At 41.3% G+C, this 15,741-nt stretch overlaps 1 protein-coding gene across 2 annotated transcripts in view; it reads left to right on the top strand.

The window, feature by feature from the left end:
- Positions 1 to 14,893, top strand: part of eif4g1a (eukaryotic translation initiation factor 4 gamma, 1a) — a 28,637-nt gene extending 13,744 nt beyond the window's left edge. For both annotated transcript variants that reach the window (XM_014031217.1, XM_014031211.1), the window contains 25 exons: positions 568 to 719; positions 942 to 1,034; positions 1,983 to 2,055; positions 2,146 to 3,009; positions 3,393 to 3,478; positions 3,605 to 3,794; positions 4,189 to 4,322; positions 4,447 to 4,566; positions 4,710 to 5,099; positions 5,308 to 5,448; positions 5,566 to 5,802; positions 7,443 to 7,547; positions 8,470 to 8,781; positions 8,870 to 8,987; positions 9,069 to 9,168; positions 9,348 to 9,775; positions 9,864 to 9,982; positions 10,074 to 10,246; positions 10,324 to 10,449; positions 11,401 to 11,482; positions 11,588 to 11,686; positions 11,863 to 12,003; positions 12,360 to 12,441; positions 13,187 to 13,327; positions 13,532 to 14,893. In XM_014031217.1, coding sequence (XP_013886671.1) covers positions 568 to 719; positions 942 to 1,034; positions 1,983 to 2,055; positions 2,146 to 3,009; positions 3,393 to 3,478; positions 3,605 to 3,794; positions 4,189 to 4,322; positions 4,447 to 4,566; positions 4,710 to 5,099; positions 5,308 to 5,448; positions 5,566 to 5,802; positions 7,443 to 7,547; positions 8,470 to 8,781; positions 8,870 to 8,987; positions 9,069 to 9,168; positions 9,348 to 9,775; positions 9,864 to 9,982; positions 10,074 to 10,246; positions 10,324 to 10,449; positions 11,401 to 11,482; positions 11,588 to 11,686; positions 11,863 to 12,003; positions 12,360 to 12,441; positions 13,187 to 13,327; positions 13,532 to 13,713 — 4,688 coding nt within the window. In that variant the 3' untranslated portion in view covers positions 13,714 to 14,893. The remainder of the gene's footprint in view (positions 1 to 567; positions 720 to 941; positions 1,035 to 1,982; positions 2,056 to 2,145; positions 3,010 to 3,392; positions 3,479 to 3,604; positions 3,795 to 4,188; positions 4,323 to 4,446; positions 4,567 to 4,709; positions 5,100 to 5,307; positions 5,449 to 5,565; positions 5,803 to 7,442; positions 7,548 to 8,469; positions 8,782 to 8,869; positions 8,988 to 9,068; positions 9,169 to 9,347; positions 9,776 to 9,863; positions 9,983 to 10,073; positions 10,247 to 10,323; positions 10,450 to 11,400; positions 11,483 to 11,587; positions 11,687 to 11,862; positions 12,004 to 12,359; positions 12,442 to 13,186; positions 13,328 to 13,531) is intronic.
- The last annotated feature ends 848 nt before the right edge of the window (positions 14,894 to 15,741 follow it).

Below are 15,741 nucleotides of genomic sequence, written 5' to 3'. Positions count from 1 at the left end.
CTCCCGTTCCCTCACTCCCTCTCCTCCTCCTCCTCCCTTGCTGCGTTCAGATCCCTCTCTTGCTGCGAGGGAGAGGCGGGGTGGCGGGGGGAGAGGGGGTGGGCGAGAGAACGGTCGTCTCTCTCTCCACGGTGCTCCTCTCGCCTCCCAGCGCTACCCCGGTGAGTAGCGTGTGTGTGCTTGTGGTCAGCTAGYGTCAGCAGCAATAATCTTGTGGCACTTCCCGTCTCTACTCATGTCCTACATTTGTTCTTTCTTTCTCACTGTAACATTTAGATAATTTTGCACCTGGTTGGTCTAAAATGTGCAAYTCACATCAAATAATGGATGGTGCTCGTGTTAAACTGGAGTGGTTCTGTAAAATATAGTATGTACTGTTTATAGACATCTATGTATCTGTGTTCATCAAAGAAACTGTTCATTAAATATCAGGGTTAGTTAGTTTTATCAGACCTCTTCTATGCCGTTGTTGACATCCAGTCCCATAAGAATAAACATTTTGTGCAAAGTGTTAACCTTTTTATTTTTTTGTATTTTTCCCCCCTCCTTTCGTTCCCCCCTGAGCAGCAGGAGCATATTACCCAGCTCAACCACAGTACACCCAATCAGTCCAGGCTGCACCGGTCATGATCAACCCGGCCCAGCACCAGCAACAAGCCCCGCCTCCTCAGCAACTGCCAGCACAGCCACAAGGCCAGCTAAAGAGGGAACGCAAACAGGTAGTGTGTTTTCAACAAAAGGGGGCAGCGCACCTCTTGTGAAACATGGCTGAATAAAGAAGTGTGGTGTTGGTTCATTGTGGAACTTTCCTTTTTACCTCAAAATAACAATGGCTTTATAACGCTGGGTGTCAACTAAAGGTCAGAAGTGATAGGATTGTTATGTATAGAAATATACTGTGCATTGTCTGTAGAAGCTCTAAACTTCTTTTCTTTGGACAGATAATAATACGAGACCCCAACCAAGGTGGGCGTGATATCACAAAGGAGATCATGTCAGGTGGAAGATCCTCCACTACACCAACTCCACCACAGGTAAGACTAAACTTTAGGGAATACTTTTAATTTCTTAACCAATTATTAATTTTTTTTAGAAAATTCTAACTTTATTATTGAATGCAAGCAGCATAACGTGACTACACTTCTTAAAAGTTAAGGTTTGAGCTTTGTTCTGTTTTACGACTAATTTTTATTTGATTGCATTCTGGACAAGCATGGAAAACTCACCACTCTTCAGCCAATACGGTCGCAATGATGCGTTTAGGTACCGAAATGGAATTGCATGAACATTTACGTGGTGGTTATGTAATACAGCGAATCGATAATAAAAAATCTGCGTCGACAAATTTACATAATCGACGTCATTGATTATTTCAACTAATCGGTGCAGCCCTACACACGCTGTGATATCGGGCCAAAAAATCAAACATGTTGAATATCCCTGATTTGAGGTTGGAGCGGTCCCGACGTCCTTCTGAGCTGACTAGATCACTCTTAACTCACCGCCCACGACAGGAATATCTGCTGTGATTCTCTTTAGAGCCATCACAATAATCTGGACTTCCTTAAGATTGTCGGAAGGGAAAAATAGGCATGATTTTCTTGTAGTGTGACGCAGGCCTTAGTAGTATCCTTTATTTAACAGGAAATTAACTCGAGATTTAAAACCTCTTTTCCAAGAGTGACCTGGCCAAGACAGCAGCAAAAAAACAAACAACAAATCCAAATTTCAAAACACAAAACTAACAGACATCACAAAACTAAACTTGAGGGCATCTAAGTGATCTGGTGTCTCTGTCCTTTTAAATTGATTTGAATTGTCCCAAGGTAACGAGAGATGTTAACTTCAAATCCTTCTGTGTGTTATTCCAAGCGGCAGGAGCGGAAAATCTAAGGGCCTTTTTACCAAGTTTAATATCAAATAGTGGCTGTGGTTGAGCTGGTGCCACTTCAGGTGTTAAAACTTTGGTTTTCTGATCTTAGGCCTCCATAACAGATCTGAGTGTCGCCCAAACCAATGGTGAAGTTGTACAGCCGGTTGTTGCCGTGGCAAGAGGTGAGACAGCCTTCATTTTGAGTAGCTGAAAAATACATCTGCACATTTTTTTTTTAAAATTGAGATATTTTCTTGTTTCACGCTGACCAGATGAACATAAGGAGCCTCCCTCCAGTGCTGAAACTCCTCCACCTCCAGCTACAGTAGACACGGAGCCTGTAGTGGAGGTCAAACAGGAAGTAGAAAGCCAAGTGACGCCGCCTGTTGAGTTAGCGGCACAGATTGTGGCTACCACAGCTTCTCCTGAGGCACTGCCCCCACTATTAAAGGACCAGCAGCCTCCATCTCCCCCTCCTCCAGAAGCAGCAGGTGTCATCAGTGATGCAGAGGTCATCAGTGCTAATGTTAGTGACACAGTCGATGCGCCTGTCGGACCCTCAGTGTCGTTAGCGGCAGCACCAGAGACTCCTGTGAAAGCGGAGGAGCCACAGGCTGCTCCTCCAGCTGAAGTAGCTCCCAAAAAGGAGGAAGTGAAGATGGAAGATGTTAAATTGAAAAAAGAGGAGCAGACACCCACGTTAGAGCCTGCAGCTGAGGCTGCAGCAACAGCTGCCCCGGTAAAGCTGGCAGAAGAGGAAACGGCTGCAAAAGCAACGAGCGAAGTCTCCCAGCCCGCCCCGTCTGTAACGGAACCCGCTGCGCCGCAGAGCCAGGACGTCGAGCCGAGCTCCGACCCCGAACCAGAACCCGCATCGGCCGAGACGGCAGAGTCTCCCCTTTCGAACGGCCTTCCTCAGGAGACCGAAGAGCCGTCTGAGGACCTACCAGTTTCTGACACTACACCCCACGACAAACCCGACCCTTCTCAATCTCAGGAGTCCACACCTGTGGCAGCACCAACGTCACCAGCACAGGAGGAAGAGGGGGAGACACGGGAGGAAGAGTCGCAGATCAAGAAAAAAGATCCTCTTCATGCCTCTGTCAGCTGCCCAGAGGAATCTCCTATTATGCAAGGTAGAGTATTAATTATTTTACACCAGAAGAAATCTGCTTAAACATAAGTGCACGCTCTCAAACACGTGTTTTACATGCAGGCCTGAAAAATAAAGGTGGCAACCTGGACCAGTGTAAAACATTTTACATGTAAYGTGAATGATGATGATTACATCATCTTTACTGACTGGACTTCAGATCACATAGTGGAACTAAAGATGGGATGAATGTTGTCATACTGACATAAATTAAGTCCAGTTTATTTTTGAAATCTGAACATTGCTATGTTTTTGATTCAGAACTTCGCAACGTGCAAACACATTTTTATGTTACAGGAATTGAGTTACGTCTTGCAACACTAAATGTAGCACCCATGTAGAAAACTGATTTTTTTTTTTCTGCAGCTCTGTCCGTGCCAAAGAAAAAGAAAACCATGAAAGAGCTCAACAAGAAGGGAGACATCGGGGACATTCTGGATGCMTTTAAGGATGTAAGTTTCATTTTCATCCACACCAACAACTGCAGTAACACCGAATTGTTATAGAGCAGTTTGTTCTTTATCATCTCTTACATTTTTCAAACCATTAAGCTAATTTGGACATTTTAATCCTGTCAGCAGGAGCAGCCGGTTCCTGAACCCACACCCATTCAGACCAGCCCTCCAGCTCCAGCCGAACCTCCTGCTGAACCTGCAGCCGAGCCCGTCGATGAGACTTGGGAGGAAAAAGAGGACAAGCAGAACGCAGAACCAGACAAACCCACGAACCCACTCGAGCCAACTGAGCAGAAATACCAATACAAAGAAGGTAAGCTGTGTTTTTGAGACTGTAAACTAGTGTTGGATACCATTGCAGTTCAATAAAGTTCACTCAAAAGTTTACAGATATTAATGCATCATCATAGTTCCAGAACTAGTCTCACTTCCGCAGTCTGTTTCAGTACTAACACCGCTCATATGAAGGTTTTGACATCGTTAAGTTAGATTGTGCAGGTCTGATTATAGGACTGTTGTTTTACTAGTTCACGTTGTTTCCTACATCTTCATCAAAGTTTCAAAGATTTTCACCTTTAAGGATTTGAGGAGCATGTGGTTTATTGATTATTATAAAGAAAAAGACTTGGTAACTCAGCTTTAGTTGTAGCCAATGAAAAGTATAAAGACACTTGTAAAAGTTTGTCGTCATCATTTATTTGTTGCAGAACAATGGAAGCCGATAGACCCAGAGGAGAAGAAGCGGTACGACAGAGAGTTTCTCCTGCGCTTCCAGTTCAGCAGTGCCAGCATGCACAAACCTGAGGGACTGCCCATCATCAGCGACGTGGTCTTGGACAAGGTGGGTGATAACCATATTTCAGACTCATTTACTTGAAGTTGATCATTTAGTTGTTGCTGCTTTATGTAGATTTCTTGTGCTGGAAATAAATTTAGTGTAAACTTTTGCTGTTTTTTAAATTCAGGTAAACAAGACTCCACTCCGACCTGCTGACCCATCTCGACAGATGAATGTCGGTCCTGATTTTACTCCCTCATATTTGGGAAATCTTGGGAGCAGATCAGTCGGAGGACCACGAGGCCCGGTGCGCTTATTTACATTTTTCTAAAACAGTTAGAGCTCTTATGTTTCCATGTCGTCATGTAAAAATTCATAATTAAATGTTCAAAACACAAAGGTTTCTTTCCACTAACTTTGCTTTATATTAATTTTGTTTCTTCCTTTAAGCCCCCCGGGCCACGGCGCTCCCAGCAAGGCCAGAAAAAAGTGCCAATAAGAATCATCAACAGCATGTCGCTCAATGATGACGTGCAGCTTAACAAGGCTGAGAAAGCCTGGAAGCCCTCGACGAAGAAGTCCTCGCGTAGCCGCGCAGGAGAGGAAGTTGACGAAGATGACCCCGAACAGGCCAAAACCCAAGAGCTGTTCAAGCGGCTGCGCAGCATCCTGAACAAGCTGACCCCGCAGAAGTTCCAGGAGCTGATGAAGCAGGTGACGGACCTGAAGATCGACACAGAAGAAAGGCTGAAGGGAGTTATTGACCTCATCTTTGAGAAGGCCATCTCAGAGCCCAACTTCTCTGTGGCCTACGCCAACATGTGCCGCTGCCTTATGACCGTAAGTCCCCCTCTGCTTCTCCTTGCCTCTGCTCTGGTGATGACTCCAGCTTTGTGCCACGTGTCTGGGCCACTGAATGCTTGTGATGGTATTGAGGAACTGAAGGAGCAGCATTTCATCTTATCTGCCAGTTTTAATGTCAGCTGTATGAACATTGTTGAATTCAACCAGGATTAATTCAAACTTGTTTATGTGGTCCATCTTTCAGTTAAAAGTACCCACCTCAGAGTCCGGAAACTTTGTGAACTTCCGCAAGCTGTTGCTCAACCGATGCCAGAAAGAGTTTGAGAAGGACCAGGATGATGATGCGTTCTTTGAGAAAAAGCAGAAAGAGTTGGAGGCTGCTAAAGTAAGAATTTTATTTATTTATTAATTCATTCATTCATTTTTAAAATCTTTTAAACAAAACGGAATATTTGCCAATACCAACGATGAGCACAAAACCCTCATTGTGTGTTTTCCTCAGGATGAGGAGCGTGAGCGATTGAGGGTGGAGTTTGAAGAAACCAGAGACAAAGCTCGAAGGCGGTCGCTGGGGAACATAAAGTTTATTGGTGAACTCTTTAAGCTGAAAATGCTGACCGAGCCCATCATGCACGACTGCGTGGTGAAACTACTGAAGAACCACGACGAGGAATCCCTCGAGTGTCTCTGCAGACTTCTCTCCACTATCGGCAAGGACCTGGACTTTGAGAAGGCGAAGGTGAGCGAACGATGGACAAAAACAGATGGAAGTTTAACTTTATTCATTAAAAAAATTAAAAAATTATGTACAATAAAAATAAAAGAAAATACAATGAAATGAAAGGAAGCAGAGAGAAGAAAAAAAAATCTTATTACATCTTCCCCTTTTTTCCTCAAGTATAAATTCAAACAATAATAATCTTTAGTTAACAAAAAATAAGAACATCAAATCTTTCTAGAACAACAAATTATATGGTTACACATTACATACACTGTTTCATAATTTTTCAGCAATCCAACCTTCATCATTCTCTTGAACATGTACTTTGATTTGGCACTTTTAACATCATTTTCCAGATTATTTCTCAATCTCACTCCTTGGATTGAGGTGCACCGTTCTTTCCAGGTTTCCCACGGGTCCTTGAAAGTTTGTGAATTTGAAAAAATGATTTCAAGGCCCTGGAAAAGAAAAGAGGAACACAGAACAGATATTTTATATTGAAAAATCTTCTGATGGCAATAATATTTGTAAATAGTGCAATGATGATATCAGATGTGATCTATGTCTCCTTTGTCTTTCCTCTCTTTCTAATCTGTACTTTTTATTTTATGTGGCTTTTAGTATTTTTGGCAAAGTCCTTTGTGTCAGGTGTGAGCTTTTGCTGCCATGAGACCCTGTCCTACTGGCTAAATAATGCATTAGCATAAAAAAATACAACTTCAGACCTCTTCAAGTACATTAGTCAACAATTGTGCATYAAGAAGTCCTTTGCRGTATGAATGTTGCACACTCTGACATTGYGATGACAGTATATTYGTTATGCTGTRCAATCCTATTAGACTTGAGATATTTTGTTGGGTAGTTTACCCACATCACCATTTTTCCAAGAAAAGATCCAATAGCATTTTGTGAATGCTTTGCAGTGTAGTTAATGTATGACATATTTCTGCTCAGACTATGTACAAATCTGTCAGGTTTCCAATAATATGTGTCGTCGCCCCCCCCCAATAGTAAACTCATTCCTACACCCTTGGATGCTGGTTAGTTAACTCAGAAACACCATAAACGGGAGGATGCATTGACTATAAGAAAACTAATACTAGAACTAATAAAAAYTAAACTAAAACTAAGCAGTAAACAAACAATAAAAACTAGCAAATCCACTCTAAAAACTAATAAAAACTGAGTTTAAAAGAAAAGTCAAAACGAAATAAAACTAAACTATAATGAAACATCCAAAACTACTAGAACCTTGTATGGGACATGAACATTTTTTGTTTCAGTGGGTGACCACACCCCCTCCAATGATTGGTCGCACCAGTGCAACCGGAAATTTTTTTTTGTCGTACTATTAGGAAATCAGGTCACATTTGCGACTAAATTGGTCGCACTCTAGAGCCCTGGTCTTACATGCTTTACCATACACCTCAACACAATAAACCAAGTGTGGAATAATTAATGTGTTATATAACATAACAGTAAAATAACATCAAATGTCTTCAGTGATGACTTTGTCTTTGTGCCACGTGTCTGGGCCACTGATGATTAATGATGGGTTTGAGGAACTGAGAAGACATTTGAGATCGTTAAGTTATTTATACACTGGTTCCCATTTAACCATTTTACATGAAATCCACTATTGTGTCTTTTTTTTACAGCCTCGTATGGATCAGTATTTCAACCAGATGGACAAAATCATCAAGGAGAGAAAGACGTCGTCCAGAATCCGCTTCATGCTGCAAGATGTTCTGGACCTCAGAAAGGTAATTAACAATTCATCCAGGATGCTTCAGTAAAGGTACTAATGATGTCTGCCTATTTTAGTGCTGAGTTTTATTAGGATTAATGATTTATACAGCAGAAAAAGCTCTGTGTAACACTAAATTAGAGTTTAGATCAGGCCTTAAAGTGCCTTTGACATGCTTATCCTTCAGATCTATTTAAGAAACTTGGCATAACACATTATTTTACCCATTTGTACACATAACTGACCTATTTTCCTTTGAACTTGGCTTGGCAAAAGGGAAACAGGAAGTGACAGAACTGACTTTTTTTGTTTGTTTGTTTCTGTCTGAAAGTGACTTAAAATAATCCAAAACATCAGATTCCTCTCCACAGTCTGGGCTGTTGAGCATTTTAGCTAGCTCTGTTTTCATGCAGACATTCCCCTTTGACATCACTTCCTGTTACTTCACATGCAAATAGCTCAACAACTGTTCATCTCAGCAGCATGAAAATTACTTTGTAATATGTTCTCAGGGTTATTTTTCCAAAGATGCATTTGTATTATGAAATTTTTTTTGATGTCATAGACATTGTGTCCAAGCCTGATCCAACCCGACTAATTAACTCTAATTAGGGTTTCATCTCCACTCCATATTTAACAAAAGATGTATTTATTTTCCTCCTCTGACTCCATTGTGTGAAAATTACTGTTTATATGCTGAGCTGAAATTATGATTTATTCTCCACAATGCAATATTTCAGTTGTATAAAAAAAAATCTTAAAATTTATTGTGGTAGGCTTATTGAAAATGCACCACAGAAGCCCAACTCCACCATCAGACTTGTACTTTTGGCCCAACCCGGCTCAAATTTTGGGTCGGGCTTGGCCTTCAAATCTAAACTCAACACTAAATGCCTGCTTTGAGCATATTTCAACTGTCATCCATCTTTGACCCTCAGAGCAACTGGGTGCCTCGAAGAGGAGATCAGGGCCCTAAAACGATCGACCAGATCCACAAAGAGGCAGAACTGGAGGAGCACAGGGAACAGATCAAAGTCCAGCAACAGCTCCTGTCAAAGAAAGACGGTGGTGGTGGTGGAGGAGGAGGAGGTGGTGGTGGAGGAGGCAGGATGGGAGGTAACGTGGGAGGCCGAGGCCCCCACACACCAGGAGGAAGCCGGGTCAGCCAGCCCCAGGACGAGGGCTGGAACACGGTGCCCATTTCCAAGAATCGACCCATCGACACCACCCGCATTAGCAAGATCACAAAGGTAGAACCAGAGGCCTCTGCACACACATTCCTGAGCTGTAATAAAGGGTTCAGGAGTGAATTTTTAATTTGATTTTATCTTCCTGAAGCCCGGTGCTGTCGACTTCAGTAATCAGCTGCTGGCTCCTGGTGGAAAAGGCATGTGGGGGAGCTGGGGGAAAGGCAGCAGTGGAGGAACTGGGGCTAAACAAGCAAGTGTAGATCAAGGTAAAATAGCTGTCTCTAAAAGACTATATGAATTTTTTTTGTGTGATTTGGGTCTTAATCCATATGTTTCCCTCTTTTTAGACTCTGGGCGTCCAGCCACCAGCACCCTCAACCGCTTCTCGGCCCTGCAGCAGGGATCCATGTCGTCATCAGCYGACACTGATCGCAGAGTTCCTCAGAGGTATTCAGAACACTTCTSTCTAAAATTCCCCATCCTTCTGCTTTACCGCCATTTCCTTTTCAGCAGCCTCTCGAACTGCCTCGAGAGTTTTTACGCTTTTAAATCACCGCTTGAAAGACATTTTGAAAAACTTCTGTAGAAATAGAGCATGTGGCCCGTTTGTCTCCCGTAAACTTCAGGTCGAGCTCCAGTCGCGAGCGGGGAGCTGACCGAGACCGCAGCGACCACGACCGAGATCGCTTTGACCGATTCACTCGCAGCGACAGACGCGACGGGAACCAAATCACCAAGAGGAGCTTCAGCAGGGAGTCGCAGGAGCGTGGCGGCGAGGGCCGAGCCGCCAACGAGTCCGTGCGCCGCGTCGCCAGCATGACCGACAGTCGAGACCGAGGCAGCAGAGACCGAGGGAGTCGAGACAGGGGCAGCAGAGACCGAGGGAGTCGAGACCGAGGAAACAGAGAACAAGGAAGTCGAGACCGAGGAAACAGAGAACAAGGAAGTCGAGACCGAGGAAACAGGGAACAAGGAAGTAGAGACCGAGGAAACAGGGAACAAGGAAGTCGAGACAGAGGAAGCCAGGACACCGGTCCAAGCAAAGACGTCCCAGGTAGAAAACCTAAATCTTCCTTGTTTAGAATGAGTATGAGCTGCACAAACCAGTGASACGAAGCTTTTATTTTCAACTTGTCTTATAGTTAAGCGTGAAAGTGTTCCCACTCCTCCTGGTCTTCCTAAACCAGCCATGACTGAGGAGGAGGTTGAGAAGAAGTCGACCGCCATCATTGAAGAATTCCTGCACATCAATGATGTGAAGGTACATGTGGAGAATTGTGAAGTGCATGTAAATTAGTTTTTAATCAAACGTCTGGGTGCTAACAGATCTTATTTACTGTTTGGCACTGTAGGAGGCCTTGCAGTGTGTGGCAGAGCTCAATAGTGCCTCACTACTTTATATATTTGTGCGCACCGGTGTCGAGTCGACACTCGAACGCAGCACTATCGCGAGGGAGCACATGGGCCTTTTGCTGCACCAGCTTATAAAGGCGGGGACGTTACCCATACAGCAGTACTACAAAGGGTGAGTGATACAGAAAAGACTTGCTTTAAAAATAATAATATTTAACAAATCTGAGTTGTTTCTGTGTTTTGTTGCAGGCTACAAGAGATCCTGGAGTCAGCAGAGGACATGGCCATAGATATACCTCACATCTGGCTCTACCTGGCTGAGCTGCTGACCCCCATTCTCCATGAAGGAGGCATCCCTATGGGACAGCTCTTCAGGTGAGTAAAACTTGTAATCAAGTTCATCTAAATGTTGGCGGTTCTTGGATTTGTAGGCATAATCTGACACTCATAGATGGCTTTAATTAGAAACCTATAAAATTAAACTAAAAATTAACTTTTTATTTATTATAATTTTTTTGCTGTTTTAATCTAAATATAATAATAAATCTGAATCMGGTTTAATGTTTTATTCAGTCCTTTAGTCTTGGACTCAAATTATTTCTGACTAACATGTTCTGCTTCAGCTGTATATGAAATTTGAACAGTTTATATGACCTCATGGTTTATTTTAATWTCATTCTGTGATGAAATGATTTTCATTTTTTGCATTTTAATTGGTCAAAATCATGCAAAAAAATTCCTTTTTTTAGTTGAATTCCTTTTTAGTAATTTCTACTGACTCTAAACCTGAGATAATTCAAGTATTTTTAATGTTACAAGTTATTGCAATAAATTTAATTATCTTTTTATATAATTTTAAATAACAAAACTTGTGCCAAGATTTAAATCTTTTAAGGTTGTATTCGTAACAACCYTCAAGCCTCTTGTTTAAAACTTAACAAAACAAATGTCGTTACACATGTAATATTGCTTTGACAGTCATGATCATTATAAATAAATATATAGCATAATAAATATGTGCTCAGCTGATAACTGAAGTTAAGGATTGAGCGTTACAGGAAAGTTTCCTGCTGGAATAAAAGATWGTAAACCAAATATTAAACAAGGTCATTTATCTTCAGCAGGAGCTCTTTTATAGATCTGAACTTTAAACAGAAACTATAAACTGTTATAAAGAAGCAACTTTTTAAAATAAAAACTGTTTTTTTTCCTTGAGTAGGAAAAATGTTGTAATGATGCAACAAACGTTGCGTTAAACAGCTGAACATTCTTCTGATGTGCAAGTTTAAAGAAGGAGAGTTTAACACGGTGTGATTGTGTCTTCAGGGAGATCTCGAAGCCTCTCGTGCCTCTGGGGAAGGCCGGCGTGCTGCTGGCACAGATCCTCAAGCTGCTCTGCAAAGGAATGGTAAGAACACAACTCTAAAAAAAACACAGAGAACAAAGTTGAGTCATTTATTATGTTGTACGTTTTCACCATTCAGCACTAAATCAAGTTTATGTCCTCTGTCAGACTCAAAAGAAGGCTGGGACGTTGTGGAGAGAAGCTGGGCTAAATTGGAACGATTTCTTGCCAGAAGATGAAGAYGTGAACAAATTTGTCACTGATCAGGTAACTTAAGAGACGCTGAGGCCGTTTTTTGTATCCATTTGAAAAGGAATTCTGTTTTYCAGCTTTTTTTCTGTCTCTAAACAAATAAAACCTCTTGACTGTGAAATGAAAACAAGCTGCAACAAGTTGCTTAATGTACCCTTCAAGGCTTCTGTGTGCTTTTTTTTTTTTTTTAGAAAGTCGAGTTCACCACAGAGGAGATGGAGTCGAAAGACACCGGCAAGAAAAAGGTCCTGAGCGGAGAGGAGCTCAGCAAAGAGCTGGACAGACTGCTGGAGGACAAAGCCAACAACCAGCGCATCAGAGACTGGACCGAGGTTTGTGGCAACTTGACAATTTTCTGATTGTTTTGATCAGCGGTGTCCGGTCCTGGTCCTCGATGGGCCCCTGTCCTGCATGTTTCAGATGTTTCCCTGCTTCTTTGCTTCGAGTGATTAACAGATTTCTGCAAAACTTGAAGACTTGCTCAAGAGCAGGGAAACATCAAAAACATGCAGGRTAATGGCACTCGAGGACCAGGATCTCCCCTGGTTCAGATTTATAACAGTTTTGGTCATATTCACTGTTTTCTGCCTTGTTTTCTTTACCCAGTAATGGTGATATTTCCTGTTTTTGCATTTTTTTTAAATGCTGTGTATTGCCTGTGTTTGTAACYGATGTGTTTTGGTTTCAGGCTAATTTGGATGAGCAGCAGACTGCTTCCAACCAGTTTGTACGAGCACTGATGACCTCAGTGTGCCAGTCTGCCATCATATGTAAGTATGACTAATACACCATGTGGAAATCTGAGCTGCCGTTTTTTGTTTTTTTTTCCTTTGTTGTTTTTAATAACTTTTTTTTAAATATTTGGGTCAGTCATCAGCATTTGTTGACTTGTCCAAGCATAAAGTGATTAATTATTAAACACAACCAGTAATGTGTGTGTGTGTTTTTTTTTTTTACCCAGGTCTGAACACATTTAAGACCCATCATATTGAAATGAGGATTAAGTCAAATTTGGTCAAAATGACCTAATTACGTTTTCAGATTCTTGGCTTTAAAAGCTACATYTTGATACCTGGATCATTCTGATATCAAAAGCATTTCTAGAGATATGACCTAATTTGTCTTGTTGGTTATGATAATACATTAATATTTGGTCTGGATCCTAATTTTGTGTTGTTTTTATAAGGAATTTTTCATTTCCTTATGAAAAGGAAATCTCAAATAGTATTTAAATATTGAGATTTCCAAGCTTTTTTGTTGTTGCTAATGCTCAAAAAAGTGCTTCAAAATTTTTTTAATGATTAAATTTTATACAGTTCATTCAAATGAAACATTGATAAGACATTTATTTGTTATATTTTGACAAAACACAATTTTTGGAAGTGTTTTTAGACTATATTTGCCTATTTCTCCAYAWATCACTATTAGACTKAACCCTCATTTCGATGTGATGGGTCACATTTTTGATAAAGGTGGTGTTCTAATTTTCTTTTTCTTTTTTTAAACTCGTGTCAGGCGACAACCCTTACAAGGTGGATGTGGCGCAGATCAACCAGAGGGCCAGCCTGCTGCAGAGATACCTGTGTGACGAGGAGAAGGAGCTGCAGGCCCTTTATGCCCTCCAGGCTCTCATGGTGCGCATGGAGCAACCTGCAAGTGAGTCTTCTGCTCATAATTTGCTTCGATGTTGAATATTATAAACAGAATCTTCTTTATATTCCTTTTGTTTGATTGATAATCAGTTAAGCTACCATTTCCTCAACTCCTTTGTTTAAATTCAGTGGGAGAGGACCGGTTTATTGCAGCTTTTTAAATGTCAGCTAAGGGATCAATGGTGACCTTGGTGCTTTGTTTCTGCAGACCTTCTGCGGATGTTCTTCGACGCCCTGTACGACGAGGACGTAATCAAAGAGGAGGCCTTCTACAAATGGGAGTCCAGCAAAGATCCCGCAGAGCAAACGGGGAAAGGTGTGGCCTTGAAGTCAGTCACCGCCTTCTTCACCTGGCTCCGCGAGGCCGAGGAGGAGTCCGACAAGGACTAAGAGGCGGTGGAGTCCRATCTGCCACCTCCCCTTTTGTCTAGACAGGGAACCTGCGAAGAGTCATGAACGTTATATGAAGCCAGAGTGGCAGACTCTAATCAATCCTCAATGAGGATAAATCTTTATTTTTGTTTTATTTTTTATTTCTCTGGGGGGGTGAACTCAAAAAACAAACAAACAAAAAAAGAAACATCACTCTCCTCCTCCTCCTCCTGCTTTACACAGCAAGTGTCCTCATCAGATAAACTTGAAAATGATTCAGCAGGACTGCTTCTTAACGAGGTGTGAAATCTCCCACATCACTACGACTTTTTGTCACAGTAAAACACAAACCAACTGGCTGCTCTCTCATTGCTCTATGCCTATGATCCTCTCGGACCTGCAGGAAGAACCAGCAGGGGGGCGGTGTGCCGTGCGGTGGGTTCTGTGATTCATTGAGGGACGGGTCGTTCACCAGTTCAATCCAAACACAGGTCCTTTACTGGAATGTGCAGCATGACTGAAGTGTGTTGCTATGAAAGATACATGAACTAATCTTAATTTGACAGATGGAGTTTTTAAAGCGAAGGTTGTCTATTTTCCTTTTTCTGTTTCCTGTTTTGAGCTTACAGTGGACTGTGGACTCGGCACTACTGGGAGGTGGTCTTAATGCTTCCTCTAAGCCATCCTCTCCCGCCCCCCCAGTAGCGAGCTACACTGACTGACTCTTCCTCTTTACCTCTTCTAAACCTGACTCTTAATGACCCAATCACAGTTTAAACTTGAAATCTGCAGAAAAAAAAWTTAACTTGATAAAATATATATAGAGTGGAAAAGAAAGATTAAAAAAATAAAAAGCAGAAGTGATCCGAAAGCCTTTTCTACATTAAGTGAAAACTCATTTCAGGACCTTTCTGTAAATATATAATAACGATGATATACTTTTTTTTTTCTTTTTCTGTTTTATTTTTCAGAAATGGTGATTTTCTGATATAATTGCAGTGTCTCCTTTTCCAACAGAGAACAGTTGTCCAGATGCAGAGAGGTGCTTTAGATAATCTGTTGATTATTAGTTTTATTTGAATTTTGTAAATATGTTTTCTGCTTTCTTTATTTAAGAAATGATTGCTTCTTTTGCATCAGAAACTGGAAAGAGGAGGTGACAGAACATTACAAATAAAGGAGTTATTGAGTTGCTGAGCAGAGTTTTGAGTATCAAATGTGTTGAATTTCTCTGATTTGTAGGGTTTTACTGCTGGTTTCATATTGTACKAAATAGAAGGGTTTTCTGAAATACTTATTTCTTTAAAGCTTAACTGTCTGCACGTGGTGTTTAAGAGTTTATTCTGAGAAACTTTACGATCACACAAGATCACATTTTAGAATTTATATGATGGCAATCAAAGTCTTTGAGAAACAAAAAATAACACCTGACTCAGACATAGCACGACAAGTTTGCTGAAACCTCTAGAATCATGTTTTTTGGTGGTAAACGTGAAATTGCGATGACGTATTTCTGGTTACCAGCCACTTTTTGTTTATGTGGCAAAACAACTACGTTGCAATATTTTGGGTAATAATCAAAATTATATAAAACGGCTAAATTCCCATCAGTTGTGGTTAATTGTTTGAACAGGACATCCGCCTTAAGCAAATYAAGTTCTACAGGTTTCCAGAGAGCATGTGCAGCTGGCTACGTAAACCATAACAATGGACTCTATACTATTTTTGAATTATTTTTGGTAGTTTTATTGATTCAACAAAAAAAAAAAAGGATAATGCATGCAAATGCTTAAAGTTCCTATTTTAAAAGGCTTAATTTGTCTGACAGGATTTGTTCCTTTGAGCCTTTAAAACCTGAATGAAATCATCTGTACTGGTTGAAAATAGGTGGAAAAAGTAGCAACAATTAACAAGAAAAACGTGATTTCTCCTCACCTACTGGAACACAAGTTAGGAGTCGTCAGGACTCTGTACCACAGAGCAGACTAGGCATGGGACGGTATGATAACCTTGAGCGAAAATATCACAGTTTCGCGGTATGATTAC

The sequence above is a fragment of the Austrofundulus limnaeus genome, unplaced genomic scaffold (assembly GCF_001266775.1).
Source record: "Austrofundulus limnaeus strain Quisiro unplaced genomic scaffold, Austrofundulus_limnaeus-1.0 Scaffold6, whole genome shotgun sequence".
In the NCBI taxonomy this organism is placed as follows: domain Eukaryota; kingdom Metazoa; phylum Chordata; class Actinopteri; order Cyprinodontiformes; family Rivulidae; genus Austrofundulus; species Austrofundulus limnaeus.
The sequence above is the reverse complement of the archived record's forward strand: the minus strand, read 5'-3'. Positions and strand labels throughout refer to the sequence as shown.